This window comes from Maylandia zebra, linkage group LG20, assembly GCF_041146795.1.
Source record: "Maylandia zebra isolate NMK-2024a linkage group LG20, Mzebra_GT3a, whole genome shotgun sequence".
Lineage (NCBI taxonomy): Eukaryota > Metazoa > Chordata > Actinopteri > Cichliformes > Cichlidae > Maylandia > Maylandia zebra.
The window spans coordinates 1,441,347-1,454,435 of record NC_135186.1 but is presented as its reverse complement, the minus strand read 5'-3'; the positions used below and the strand labels follow the sequence as shown (position 1 = coordinate 1,454,435).

At 41.9% G+C, this 13,089-nt stretch overlaps 1 protein-coding gene across 6 annotated transcripts in view; it reads right to left on the bottom strand.

Moving 5' to 3' along the window:
• Nucleotides 1–13,089, bottom strand: part of nav1a (neuron navigator 1a) — a 92,970-nt gene that overhangs the window by 65,757 nt on the left and 14,124 nt on the right. For all 6 annotated transcript variants that reach the window (XM_076878743.1, XM_076878746.1, XM_076878745.1 and 3 more), the window contains 2 exons: nt 9,916–10,787; nt 9,272–9,363 (listed from right to left, as the gene is read on the bottom strand). In XM_076878743.1, the coding sequence (XP_076734858.1) occupies nt 9,272–9,363; nt 9,916–10,781 (958 nt within the window). In that variant the 5' untranslated portion in view covers nt 10,782–10,787. The remainder of the gene's footprint in view (nt 1–9,271; nt 9,364–9,915; nt 10,788–13,089) is intronic.

The window sequence follows — 13,089 nt, the reverse complement described above, 5'->3', positions numbered from 1 at the left end:
TCTCCACGAGGGACAGCTCATACTCACACACATGCTGGTACAGCGCAAACACAATGACATGGCTATTAATGTCCTGTTTACACACAAAACACTGAAACGGCAATCTGACTGATACATACAGTGTGTGGCTTCCTAGCGGAATTGCGTGAATGAGGGAGCGAGTTGTTCACAATGACACCTCTTTAGTGGTCTTATCGAGCGCTGATGATGCACAGCATGAGTCACTGGCCTGAGCATTTGGGAAATTCAGCTATCAGTGACAATAATGTGAGTGCATCAGTCAGCTAATCCAGCGAAAACACCACCAGAGCGAATGCCAGACGTTGGTCAAATCTCCCGCTAAACCAACTAAAATGCAGGGAATATTTGCAGGATGTGAAAAGGGAGAATTTGTGTGTTTTAAAAGGTATAACTCTTTGTAGACGCTCCCTCATACATGCCCCAATGTTGACATTATCAGCACATTTCCCAGGAGTATCCCATAATGATCTGCTCCTGAGTGTGGTTGCCTAGCTACAGCGTGGTGTGCAAGCAATAGTGGATCATCATGCGTATAAATGTAGACGAACAGTAGTATTTGCCAAAAATAAATAAATAACATTAATTTGAAACCTCCTAAAGCTACAGTGTGTGTTTATATGCTGGTATGTGCGTGTTTTTTGATTCCCCGTGGGTTATTAATTAGATGTACTTGTGACTTCATTCCTGTGTCCGTGGGCGTGTGCTCCAACATAGACAGGTTACACGCATGAGTGACTTAACTTGACTCCCTGGGCTAGGAGTCACCCCACAGGTCAAGAAGCATCTTGCGTATGCACTCATTCACCCGTTCCTCAATTCACTCTTCTCCCTCCATTCTCTCCTCCTTCATCTCCAGCTCTGTAATGCAGCTGTGCATTATTGTGTTCCCTCTTCATTGTGAGGAAATGACCCTGGGAGGGAGCAGACAACAGGAGGTGGCTACTCTGACATAAACTGAAGACTGGGTTGTTTTTCTGGATTTTAAAAATATTGGAAATATCACTTGACTGAATGCGACCAGTTATTTTGTTGCTATTGGCAACGGTAACTCAAAACACATGCCTTTGACCTGCAGTGGCTCTCAGGGATCAGTCCTTGGCTTCTTATCTGCTGACCTCTACATGCTTCCCTTAAAAACCCTAACTCCATATAACCCGTTGCTACTGATTCTGAGTCAAACTCTTGGGCACATTTCACTGAGACCATTTCTGGTGAGGTTTTAGTGAACAGTAGACGGGTCTATTGAAGGCCCTACGCCAGGTGCTCGATTCCTATTTTTAAAGGAAATGATTTTCATATCCTGTTCATGTAAGACAGATGATGTTCATTTTGATTTTTTGAAGATGTAGCATTGCATCATGTATTAACTGACTATTACAAGTTTACCAGTCATGTAATAGCAAGAAAAAAAACAACATTTTATTATTTTATCATCTTAAAATCACAACCAGACTTAAGTCCATCCATCCATTCGCTTCCGCTTATCCTTTTCAGGGTCGCGGGGGGCGCTGGAGCCTATCCCAGCTGTCATAGGGCGAGAGGCGGGGTACATCCTGGACAGATCGCCAGTCTGTCGCAGGGCTAACACATAGGGACAGACAACCATTCACACTCACCTTCACTCGCACATTCACATCTAGTGGCAATTTGGATTATCCAATTAACCTATCCCCACAAGTTGCATGTCTTTGGACGGTGGGAGGAAGCCGGAGTACCCGGAGAGAACCCACGCAAACACGGGGAGAACATGCAAACTCCACACAGAAAGACCCCACCCTGATGGTGGAATTGAACTCAGGATCTTCTTGCTGTGCGGCAACAGTGCTCACCACCGTGCCACCGTGCACGACTTAAGTCCTCTTTGACAAAATGGTTTATCTCTGTTAAAACGGAATATTGTAATAGATGGCATCCTTAAAAGACAGTTCACACCAAAAGGACCATATTACTGTAGTTCTTATGTCTCTACATTTGTTGCCCTAAGTCACTAAATTCATTTTAAGATTTTTATGACTTACTTACAAAACCATACATGGAGCTTTCCCTAATTATATTAACCTCCTGGGACCTGCGTCCACATATGTGGACATCACATTTTGGGTTATTCAGACCAAAATACTAAATTTTGTTCTACAAGGGCCTGATATCCACTTACAAGGACATTATACTGCTACTGTTCTATCGAAATTTTAAATGAATATCCTCATATGTGGCTCTTATTTTTTTTAAAAAACAAAAATAAGGTAAAAAAAAATCTGGTAATTCTTTGTTTTTACATTCATCGGGCCCCAATGTGCCCAAATATCAAAGAGAAATTAAAAATGCTGCCGAGGAAGAGTTCGGGTCTTAGGAGGCTAATGCTATGCTAAAGCAATTTAACACTTTAAGACCTCTTAGATCAATGGGAACTGTATGGTAGTGGTGTGTAGTGCGAAGTCAAAACAAGGAGAAGTGGCATTTAGTCTTCAGCGTAGCGTCTTAACCCTCTCCAGGCAGGCGTTGCCGATTTGCAACAGTTAAAAACTAACAACCTGATCACCCCACATACATATTTTATGAGATTTTTTTATTCAGAAGTACCACTGCAGGACTTGGTTGTGCATTAGCAACAAAAAGTTTAATTTGAGCCTGAGAGGGATAAACCAACTGCCTATTGCACAACAACTACTCCAAGAGATATGTTGAAACTGGAGGCTTTTATCATTATACCCCAACAGTGAACAACAGACATCTTGAAAGTTCAAGGTTTGGGTCAAATATAAAGTAAGGCATGACATTAAACCATAAATAGTGATTGCTGCCTCACTGCAGGCGATGAGCACGGAGATAATCTAGTCCATTCTTATGTCTGATCATCTTCCTAAAGCTACTAAACCACTCATCACTATCCAACGCCAACTCGGCATATGTCTCCCCGATTAGATTGGCCAAAGAGGATTACGCACTGTCTAGTAGATGCAGTCAGGTTTACCAAAATGCTATTCGCTTGACTGTCCAGGGGCATTAAAGGCATGGCAAGCATGACATCTATAAACAGTAAGTTGATTTCAAACCTTCATTACTAAAGATTTCCCTGTTTCTAGCTTAAAATGAAAGGCACTGAGGGGTTTTTAACATCTACTTTGCTAAATGAGATAATCCCAAACTGAGGTAAAAAAAGAAAAACGCTGACCTGCAGGAGGGTAAATAAAGATATACCATAGGGCTGTGCGATATGACCAGAATCTCATATCCCGATATAAGACATCTATCGTCCGATAACGATATAAATCACAAAAATGCAACATTTTCTGTAAATTCTGTGAATCTCGGGCAGCTCGACTTGCGTGAAGTGTTTCCAGCTGGGTGTCCTGTAGCTGGAGTCGAGTGTTTTAACCGATGCATGAAACGATACATTTTTAGACATAAGTTAGGGCTGCTCAATTAATCAAATTTTAATCACAATTACGATCTGGGCTTTCAACGATCATTAAAAATGACTGAGCCGATTATTAGCCCCTCCCTCATGCTTTACTCTCGCCCTGCTCCGTGTGGCAAATCGAGCGCACCTCTCTGCATTTCGAACATACGTCACAACAATGAAGAGGACCCGAGGGAAGCTCGGAAAGCTCAGCAGAAGTTATTTGGAGAGGAGAGTGACTGCTGTTGGTTAAAAAGAGGTAAAAAAAACTTCAGTGGTGTGGAAACATTATGGGTTCAGTCAGACGTGGATCAAGTAGACACAGTGTGTAAACTTTGCTACGGTGTCGTAGCTGCACCACAGAGCAACACTGCAAAGTTCACTAAACATAGATGTTGACATTTTTCATTGATTTCTTATATTGCAAACATTTGCACTGTTATCAGTATTTGCACACTGTTTTATATTATTTTTTAAAGTCATTATTCAACACATTGTTAACCCTTTAAAGCCGGTCAGAGCAGCACGCTCCGTTTTGTGTGACTATTTTTAAATCCCTGTAGAACCTGAACCGTGTAAGCTAGCGCAATAATTTGTTTTGCATATGAAACCAGAGGAGTTGTACTTACATCTTATGTCATCAGCTTGTCCTCGGTCACGGTTTCCTTCCCCATAAAGCTTTGCAAAAATTGCATAAAAGGCGCTTGCAGCAACAAAAACATAATACTCCAGAAACACGCTTTGGCGATCCGATCAGCTGTTCGTAACACTTCCCACATTGACACAGACGTCACCCTAACTATGCATGTCCGCCATTTCCTGCCCGAAACCGGAAGTGACGTCATTTCGCGGAAAATGTAGTTTTTTACTTGTAGGCCTTAAAAGCCTATACTGGTGTTTTTATAAGTCATGTTTGACTTTTCTGAATAGTTGCTGGGATGCTTAGAACTCGAATTGCACTGCTGGAAATAGTTTATTTTGATGCACCTGCTGTTTTCTTTGCAAATTTGCATCATAGGATTGTTTTTTGTTTTTCCCTGCAGTATATAAAAATTGCTGTATCTCCAAAATAAAACTATGAAGACACTCAAAATAAATTTCCTGTTGTTGTAAACTATTTTTTGCAACTTTTTTGTATTTAAAGTTTTGAGGGATAAGCCTCTTAAATTTCTCCAAGTAGAAATATATGTAAAAAAAACAAAAATGATTTTCAATTTTTTTGTAGTTTATTGCACTTTTTTGCAATTAATGTAATTACTATGGACTTAATGCATACATATTTTTAAAATATGGGCTATAACAGTTGTATTGATGTATAGCAACTTGAAATGCTCCCACAAATGGCACTACAGCATGTAAACATATAATATAAGCTCTGGCGGACTTGGTTCTATGGTAGGTCTTAAAGGGTTAAATAAATATCGTCAAATAATCGAGATCTCAATTTCAGTGAAAATAATTGTGATTATCATTTTTGCCATAATCGAGCAGCCCTAACATAAGTTGTAACGGCCGCCGTTTTCTTTGTGAGTATTTATTACTGCTGCGGGGAAAAGCCTGTTCTAACGTTTGAGTCTAAGGTTTATTTTTTTGCTTCTCATCCGTAAATAATCTGCTCTTTCACGTGATTCAGTTTATTTTGAAAAGTCTCAACAGGATCTTGAGCTTTATTGTGAAAGGTTTATGTGGAACGTAAAGAAGCGGACACGCGATGGTGTTACCGTCGTTGTTGCTAACGACAACCCATAAAAACAGGCGCTTGTCCGTCCGTAGTGTGGTGATATTAAATATAAGAGAAAGAGAGAACTTTAAGAAATGAATATAGCCACTACAGTGACCATCAAAACCATGAAAACATATTGCCGTAAACAGTTTATTTTGCGACACCACGAAACAAACGATAGCGTAAAATGAAACGATAGACGTTTTTATATCGTCATCCGATATATATCGTTATATGAACAGCCCTAATATACCATATTTGTTTATGCAAGCTTATATGTTGATATGTTGATTCTTAAATTATAGCCATGTATTTTAAAATTAGCCAGTCATACCTCGATTTCTTTTTTGTTTCCTACATGTACTGGTGTCTGTGGTCTGTGTGGGATGATGTGTGATGTTTTATATCCTTCACTATATGAATGGTGTTTGTAGGTGTCTGTACAGTGTGTGTGTGTGTGTGTGTGTGTGTGTGTGTGTGTGTGTGTGTGTACTTGAGACTGCGACATTTTGTCCATTGGGAATTTTAGGACAAAATATTGCAGGGATGAAAAATGATACACAACCCACGTCACATTTATCTTTCAAAAGCCATCTGTGCACTGTCACTTGTGCATACATCAGCACACATACACACACAGCCTCGGATAAAAGCCCATTCTCAGATACACCTCTCTAGAGAGTAATAGGGTCAGGAGTTCTGGGGTCTAATTGAAAGAGCACATGGTCCTACAATCACATTAAACGTTCAGATCTTCATTAGGGTATCAGTTAAAAGATGTAAGAGCGGATCGCGTTTCCCTGATTCAATCTAACGCATATAGAGAATATTACATTTAAGGAGATCGACTCTCGCCACAAAGAGCAGCCAGTCCCACATCAAATAACTGGGCTTTATCGTGTTTGCTCACCACCAGGAGTTTGTAAAAATTTAACCAACATTTAATAATCTGTCTTTTCATCTCAGTGCACACACTTATTGTTTATTCTCTGTCCTCCTTACACAAAATGAAATTCATCAACCCACTGACCTCATTGGTCTTCTCCTTTCATCTCTCACTCCTCTCCCTCCTTCCTTCCCTACAAACTTTGCTTTCCACCCCGTTTCCCTCCCTTCCTCCACTTGCTAAATTACAGTTATTACAGTGCCAGCCCACCATCCATGTAAATGCAGCTTCAGAGGAGTCAAAGATGCTTTGGTTCTGTTTCTAACGCCTGCTAGGCACCAATTAAAAGGCCAAAACTAGCCCCAAGACAGCAAGAGGCCCTTAAAGACTAGGGCTGGTCCACCACCAGTTCCCATCCCCCTTTTCCACAACCAGATGGTTAAAGGTTTTATAAAGGTTTCATTTGCAAATAACTCTATTCTTGTGACACAATGTATGTTCAAACTCAAACTACTGCCTTGAGCTTGTAGTTCTGTGCCAAGCAGCCAAGTTGTACTTTACAGCTATCTGTAGAGATGCATGCGCTGCAAGAATGGATGCATGGATGCATGCAATGGATGCATCACCACCTGGTATGGCAACAGCACCTGCAAAGCTCTCCAGAGAGTAGTGCGGTGCTCTGAACGGATAATTGGAGGTGAGCTTCCCTCCCTCCAAGACATCTACAGGAAGCGCTGCCTGAGGAAAGCGGGGAGGATCATCAAGGACTCCAGTCACCCCAGCCATAAACTGTTCAGACTGCTTCCATCAGGAAGGAGGTTCTGCAGCATCCGGTCCCGTACCAGCAGACTGAGAGACAGCTTCTTCCATCAGGCCATCAGACTGCTGAACACGTCATAGACACCTCAGCTTCACTACTGGAACTTCAACATTATGCACTCCACACTGTATATAAATGCCACTTGTTTTGCACATATTCAACTCTGTATATTTTATATATTTTATTATTATTATTATTATTATTATTATTATTATTATTATTATTATTTTATTTTTTTACTATTTAATTTGTAAAAATGTGTATACACACACACACACACACACACACACACACACACACACACACACACACACACGTAGGAAAATATTTAGTATACACATCCAGAAATGCATACACTATTATATATTGTACATATATTTATTAGTTTCAGGTTGGCCATTCTTGTATTTTGCTCGTTTGTGTTGTTGTGTTTGCACATCTCTGTTGCTTGTGGGGCTCGCACACAAGAATTTCACTCGCATGTGCTGTGCCAGTGTGCCTGCACATGTGATGTGACAATAAAAGTGATTTGATTTGATTTGATTTGATTTGAAATGAAGGCATCCAGCATTTAGCTAATGTAGGCTGTCTGTCTGTTGCTTGCCAGGTATCCATGTGTATTTACTCTGGGTGAGTCTAGAGGACGCCGTAAATATTTGTGAAAGGACTCCAATCCAAGTTGATGAGTCAGTGAAGCTCGCTTCTGTTCGATGGCAGCAATACTGAGGTGACTTGTTGACTTTTCTGTTGTTAAGTGTTGCTATTAGCCTCTGATAGCTACTGTTAGCCTCTGTTAGCTGCTGTTAGCCACTCTTAGTGAAATATTCTTGGTGGATCACTGTGACACTCAGAATGTAATCAAAACTGCTTTCACAGGGAAACTGTGATTTTTAGGACACTTAAGACTAATTGACATATTGTTAGCTTACAGCCAGCTGTTATTGTTGTTTAGCCAATATTTAGTCAGCTGTCCAGACAAGGCAAAAATATTGGGAATAAATAAGCATGTTTGTGCACTTTTGTGCATTAGAGCTCTAACTTCAGTTCAGTTAATGAGGCTTGGGGTAAGGAGGAAGAGGTTGAGAGATACCAGTCGCATCTTTGCTTTGCATTTTCATTTCCTTCATATCTTGAGCCTGAAGGTGTAGACACTGATTAGATTTTGCCTCCACAGCACGCCTACAAGTAATCTTCTCCTCTGCCTTTGCTCTACTATCTATGTGGCCAGTCTCAAGCTGCATAAATAAAACATGAGTAAGGAGAACAGCGATCTCCATGTCAGCCACTGTGTTCAAGATGGCGGGTCAGCATGGCGGTTTGCACAAACCAGTACCCACTCCTGTCCATTTTTTATGGATTAACTCTAAGTGTATAAGAAAGGCTCAGATTTATGAATTCAATATTCTTTCTTTTTCCACTAATTAATGACTGACTGTACCTTTACAGGTTTAAGTTATTAATTAATTGACACTGTGCTATATTGTCCCTGAACGTAGACATTACATATAGAAACAGCTGTAATTCACCTAATATATGGCACAGTGTGATGCATATGTAAACCCAGTATAACTATTTCGGACTACACTGTGCATATTTTAACATACATATAATAACTAAAAAGCAGTTGATCTTCTTTCCGTTTAACTGACACCACATCAAAAGGAATGATTCACTAAGCCACTGAAAAAGTCATTTCTCAGAAGCACGTTGACATTCTTGGGCTCAGACTGACCACTACAATGCGTAACTATAGCCGTGCGTACAGAGCAAACCATTACTCAAAAGCCACAGGATCAGGACAGGGATGGGGTCATGCTGGGACTGTGGCTTTTTAGGTCAACGAAATCTGAAAAGAGGAACTGTGAGAGGGAAGAATGGGTTCGAACTCTACAACAGCTCTTGGATGAATATGAAATCAATGTGCATATAATGCTGCCTGGCAGCAAGTTAAGAAGTGCCCCATTTCATCCCATTACTGACCCACATCACCAGTGTCAACATCCTTCATCCTAACATCCTGAGCACATCTCTTCATCCAGGGACTACGGTACTCAGCAGAACCCCAGGCACACAGAAAACTACACCACCTAACTTCAGACATGGCTCCTGACGACTGATGAATTGCAGCGTGACAGACATACATTTGGACAAAGACTGGTTGTCCCTTTCACTGAGTCTATTCAGGTTCTACGATGAGAGCCAAAGGTCAGCCACTGGCTTGTTGTGTCTGACGCCACTTATGACTCTGTCGCAGTAAACGTCTGGCTGCCAGAAAGCACACATCACTCGTACCTGCCAGAAGTGCTCTTGGCATCTTGGTGCCCTAATATTAACGAGGCAGAAAAAACTGGACCAAATTTTGTTTAGCTAAGGGAAGGGAGAAAGGACAGGAGATGTGTGTTACTGCTGTGTGAGTCTAACCTGGTGTCAGGTCATCACAGCAGACTTCTATGGATCCAGATGAGCAGTCACTCAGTTCGTCCACAGAAAATTCACTCACTTGTGCCTGCAGCCTGTCAACACATCACAAACACAGCCATCACACATCTGTTACTGAACATGCAAATCATATCCTTTACAATCAAATGCATAACCTGCTGTGTATGACAGTAGAAGAAGAGAGGCGATGACCATCTCAATTATTTCCACAAAAGCAAATCATATAAACAGAAAAATGCTGAAACAGTTATGTGCAAAGAACTGTGTATAATCCTGTCATTAATAAAGAAAAAAGAAACTTCAAATGTTTTATTAAATGTAGATTTTGTACACTGTGCTTCTAGTAACATAAAAAACTGTGTGCATGGGAGTATACGGTGTCAGCCCAGGGGCTACAAGAAGACACTTTAACAATCAGCTCTGCTCCAGAAAATCTCCAAGTGTGTGTGTTGCAGGAAAAGATACTGAGGCCTCTGTGGCAGGTCTTTAGTGTCCTGAGGATGACTTCTATGTGTAAAGAAAATGATCACATGATAATTACAGGGGGGGTCAGTGGTAAAGGACTCATAATGGAAGGCTTTATAACTCTTGCTTCAGTTGTGCTTGTGTGATGAAAGACCCCTTACCTGTGACTGAAGGGAGCCACAGCAGCCATGTTGACTCTGGGTATGTGTGTCTCTTCAGATGTTGCCTCCCGATCCTGTGTATCAACAACCTGCTTGGATGTTACTGGCATGGTAAATGTGATAGCTGGCAGCGGTAAGGGAAGAGGAGAGGAAGCTGGACTGCTATCCTCAGGAGTTCCCATTTCCTCATCTGATTGGCTGCCAGAGTCACTATGATCTCTGATGGTGTGCTGGTTTGAGTAAAGAAGAGTGGGCCGAATGTTACAGTTGCTGAGTATGACAGATTTGGCTGGATGGTTTTTTGGAGGCTCTTCCTTCCTTCCTGGTATCGCATCAGCCGTTGCTTGGGTTACAATGTTTGAATTGTCTCCTCTGCTAAAACTGAGCGGTGGACGTAGGTTGCCGGCTCCATACGCTTGATTCTTATTTGCAAAGGTGCTTCTGTTGCGATTGCCATCCTGGGGTAATTGGGAGAGGATTTGCGATTTTCCCAGGTCTAGCGTGTCTTTGGAGTGTGGCGGATGTACTCGGCGCTGGGTCAGCGGGCTGCTGTAGGCAGATCTTGACACCTGGGGAATTGGAAGAGCTCCGGTTCGCTGGAAGAGCTGACTTTTAAGGCAGGCATCTCTCAGGGCATCTGTGGAGGAAGGCCCAGGGATACTGGAGTTTCTTGGACAAAGTGACGGGGAGTGTGCAGGTGTGTTCGCTGGCGTGTGCTTAGGGGTCTGTTTCGAGGGCTTGGGCAGGTCACTCGCCCGGCGGCGTGGTTCTGTTTTAGGAGAGGAAGGCAGAAGACTGCGAGGGAGGGGTATTCCTGATGAGGGAGGCCCACGGGGAACTGACTTCACGTTGACCCCCCCACTCATTGTGACCTAAATCAAAAGACATAAAGACAACAAAAAGTTAAAAAGTTAGGTGAGTGCATGTTCACAATAGCATGAGATCATTAAAAGCCTTCCCAAAGGGTTTGGTTATACATTAAGAGTCAGTGTTAAAGTTCTACTAATCTAATCAGGCTGAGAATTTGCTTTTCCTTTCACAGAGCTGTGCAATGTGAGCCAAGTACATATGACAAAATGAGTCATGGTAAACCACGAGGTGAACTTATTTTCAGCGGAGCATGGAGTTTCTAAGAAATCAGATTTGCCTGCTAGGAGTTAAAAACACAAAACCAGCTTTTTACACATGCACACACACACACACACGTGCCAGCTTTTTATACGCTTGTAGATCCTTATGTTCTTGAAAAACAAATACTGAAAATGAACTCCAATACAACATCACACTTACCCCGGCACAATGCATACATATAACAGTTTCAGAGGAGGCACAGGATGTTGCTCACCTTATTTGCTTTGACTGTCCTTGGTTTTCTTACTCTCTTCTGTGTCAGAATGACAGAAACCCTCCAAGAACTACGAAATCCTGCTTGAGCTTTGTGAGCCCGCCTATGCTAATTCTGATCAAGTGAAACGTTTCATATAATTTTGCTGCTTCGTGCTGCTCTGCTGGGAGGGGAAAGGGAGGCAGTGAGTTTGGGAGAAAGGCAGGGAGGGAGGGCAAAAAAGGCGGAAAAAACGTCAAGTGCACGTATAGCTGCTTTTTAACGTAAGTGTCGGCCAACAACATGGCAGGAGCTCAATTCCTCTAATATGTAGACATTCTCAAGACGGCCTGCTGAAGTTAGATAGGTGATTTAAGCGGCTGTAAGTGAATGTGGCGTGACTCTCGGTGCCAGCCGGGCTGGTCTGAGCATTTCAAAACTGCTGCTCAACTAGGACTACGGTTTACAAGAGAATTGTCCAAAAAAGAAAAATATACAGTGAGCAGCAGGAAAAAAAGCTTTGTTAATAGCAGAGGTCATAGAGAGTGCTTTGAGTTGGTAGGAAGGCAACAGTAGCTGAAATAACCACTCGTTACAACTAAGGTAAGCAGAAGAGCATCTTTGAATGTGAGATGCTAGTGAAACCCTGAAGCAGATGGCTACCGCAGCAGAAGACCACACTGGTGGCCACTCCCATCAGCTACATACAGGAACGTGAGGCAACAACTTGCACATACATTCCAAGATTGGAGTATAGAAGATTAAATATATGATGTCTAGTCTGATAAGTCTCTAAGATTCAGATGGTAGAGTCCGAATTTGGCATACTCAGCATGAATCCTTCTGCCTAGTATGAACTGTTCAGGCTGCTGGTGGTGTAATGGAGTGGGGGATATTTTCTTGTTATACTTTGAGCCTCTTAATACCAATTAAGCATCTTTTAAAACCACGGCCTACCTGAGTATTGTAACTGACCACGCTTTAGGACCACAGTGCAGCCACTTCCTGATGCTATCATGTCAACAAGGACCAAAATATCTGACGAATGTTTCCAGCACATTGTTGAATCTATAAGAGGAAGACTGACGATTGTTCTTAAGGCCAAAGGGGGTGCAACTCAATACTAGCACGGTTTACCTAATAAAATGTCCAGTGAGTGCATATATTGAAATGTTCAAATTCACTCTAGATTCTCTTCCTGGTTGCACTTAAAAAATGGTCTGAGTGTGTGTATTATAATTACACACACACACACACAAACGCAGACATACTTAGAAATATACTAGAGATTTAATGCTTAACCCTACTTGCCCCGTCTTAAAAAAGCAAAACTTTTGCTGCCAGAAGACTTTGTGGGAAGCTGTCTTTAGTGAAGCACTGATGTATCAAATTAAGCCGTCAAAGTCACAAGGATAAAGTGCTGGATTATTTGACAGTGCATCTAATCACAGCATTGCACACAGTGTCATGTGGATCACTCAGACACACATTTCCAGCAGTCTGAGAAAAGCAGGAGAAAGAGTGACTGCTTGAGCTTGAAACTCCGATGAAGAAAAAGGACGGATTCTCTGCAGGAGGCCTTCCTTCCACCTACTTATAGAATCAGACATACTAAGACAAGCAACTAAGAGCTGTGCAGCATTTTGATTGATGCTAATGTAGGCCTGCGCAGCAGCGTACAGCTGCAGTGATGCAGCAGTAGGTAAACAGAGACAGATGTGATCATCCATCCTCCTTTTCCCCTATTACTCCCTACAAATTCCTCCCCCTCCTCATTGTCTGTTTCTGTATGTCTTCCTCACACACTCCATCTCTTGGGAGGTCCAGACAGAAAATGAGCATCAGAATTT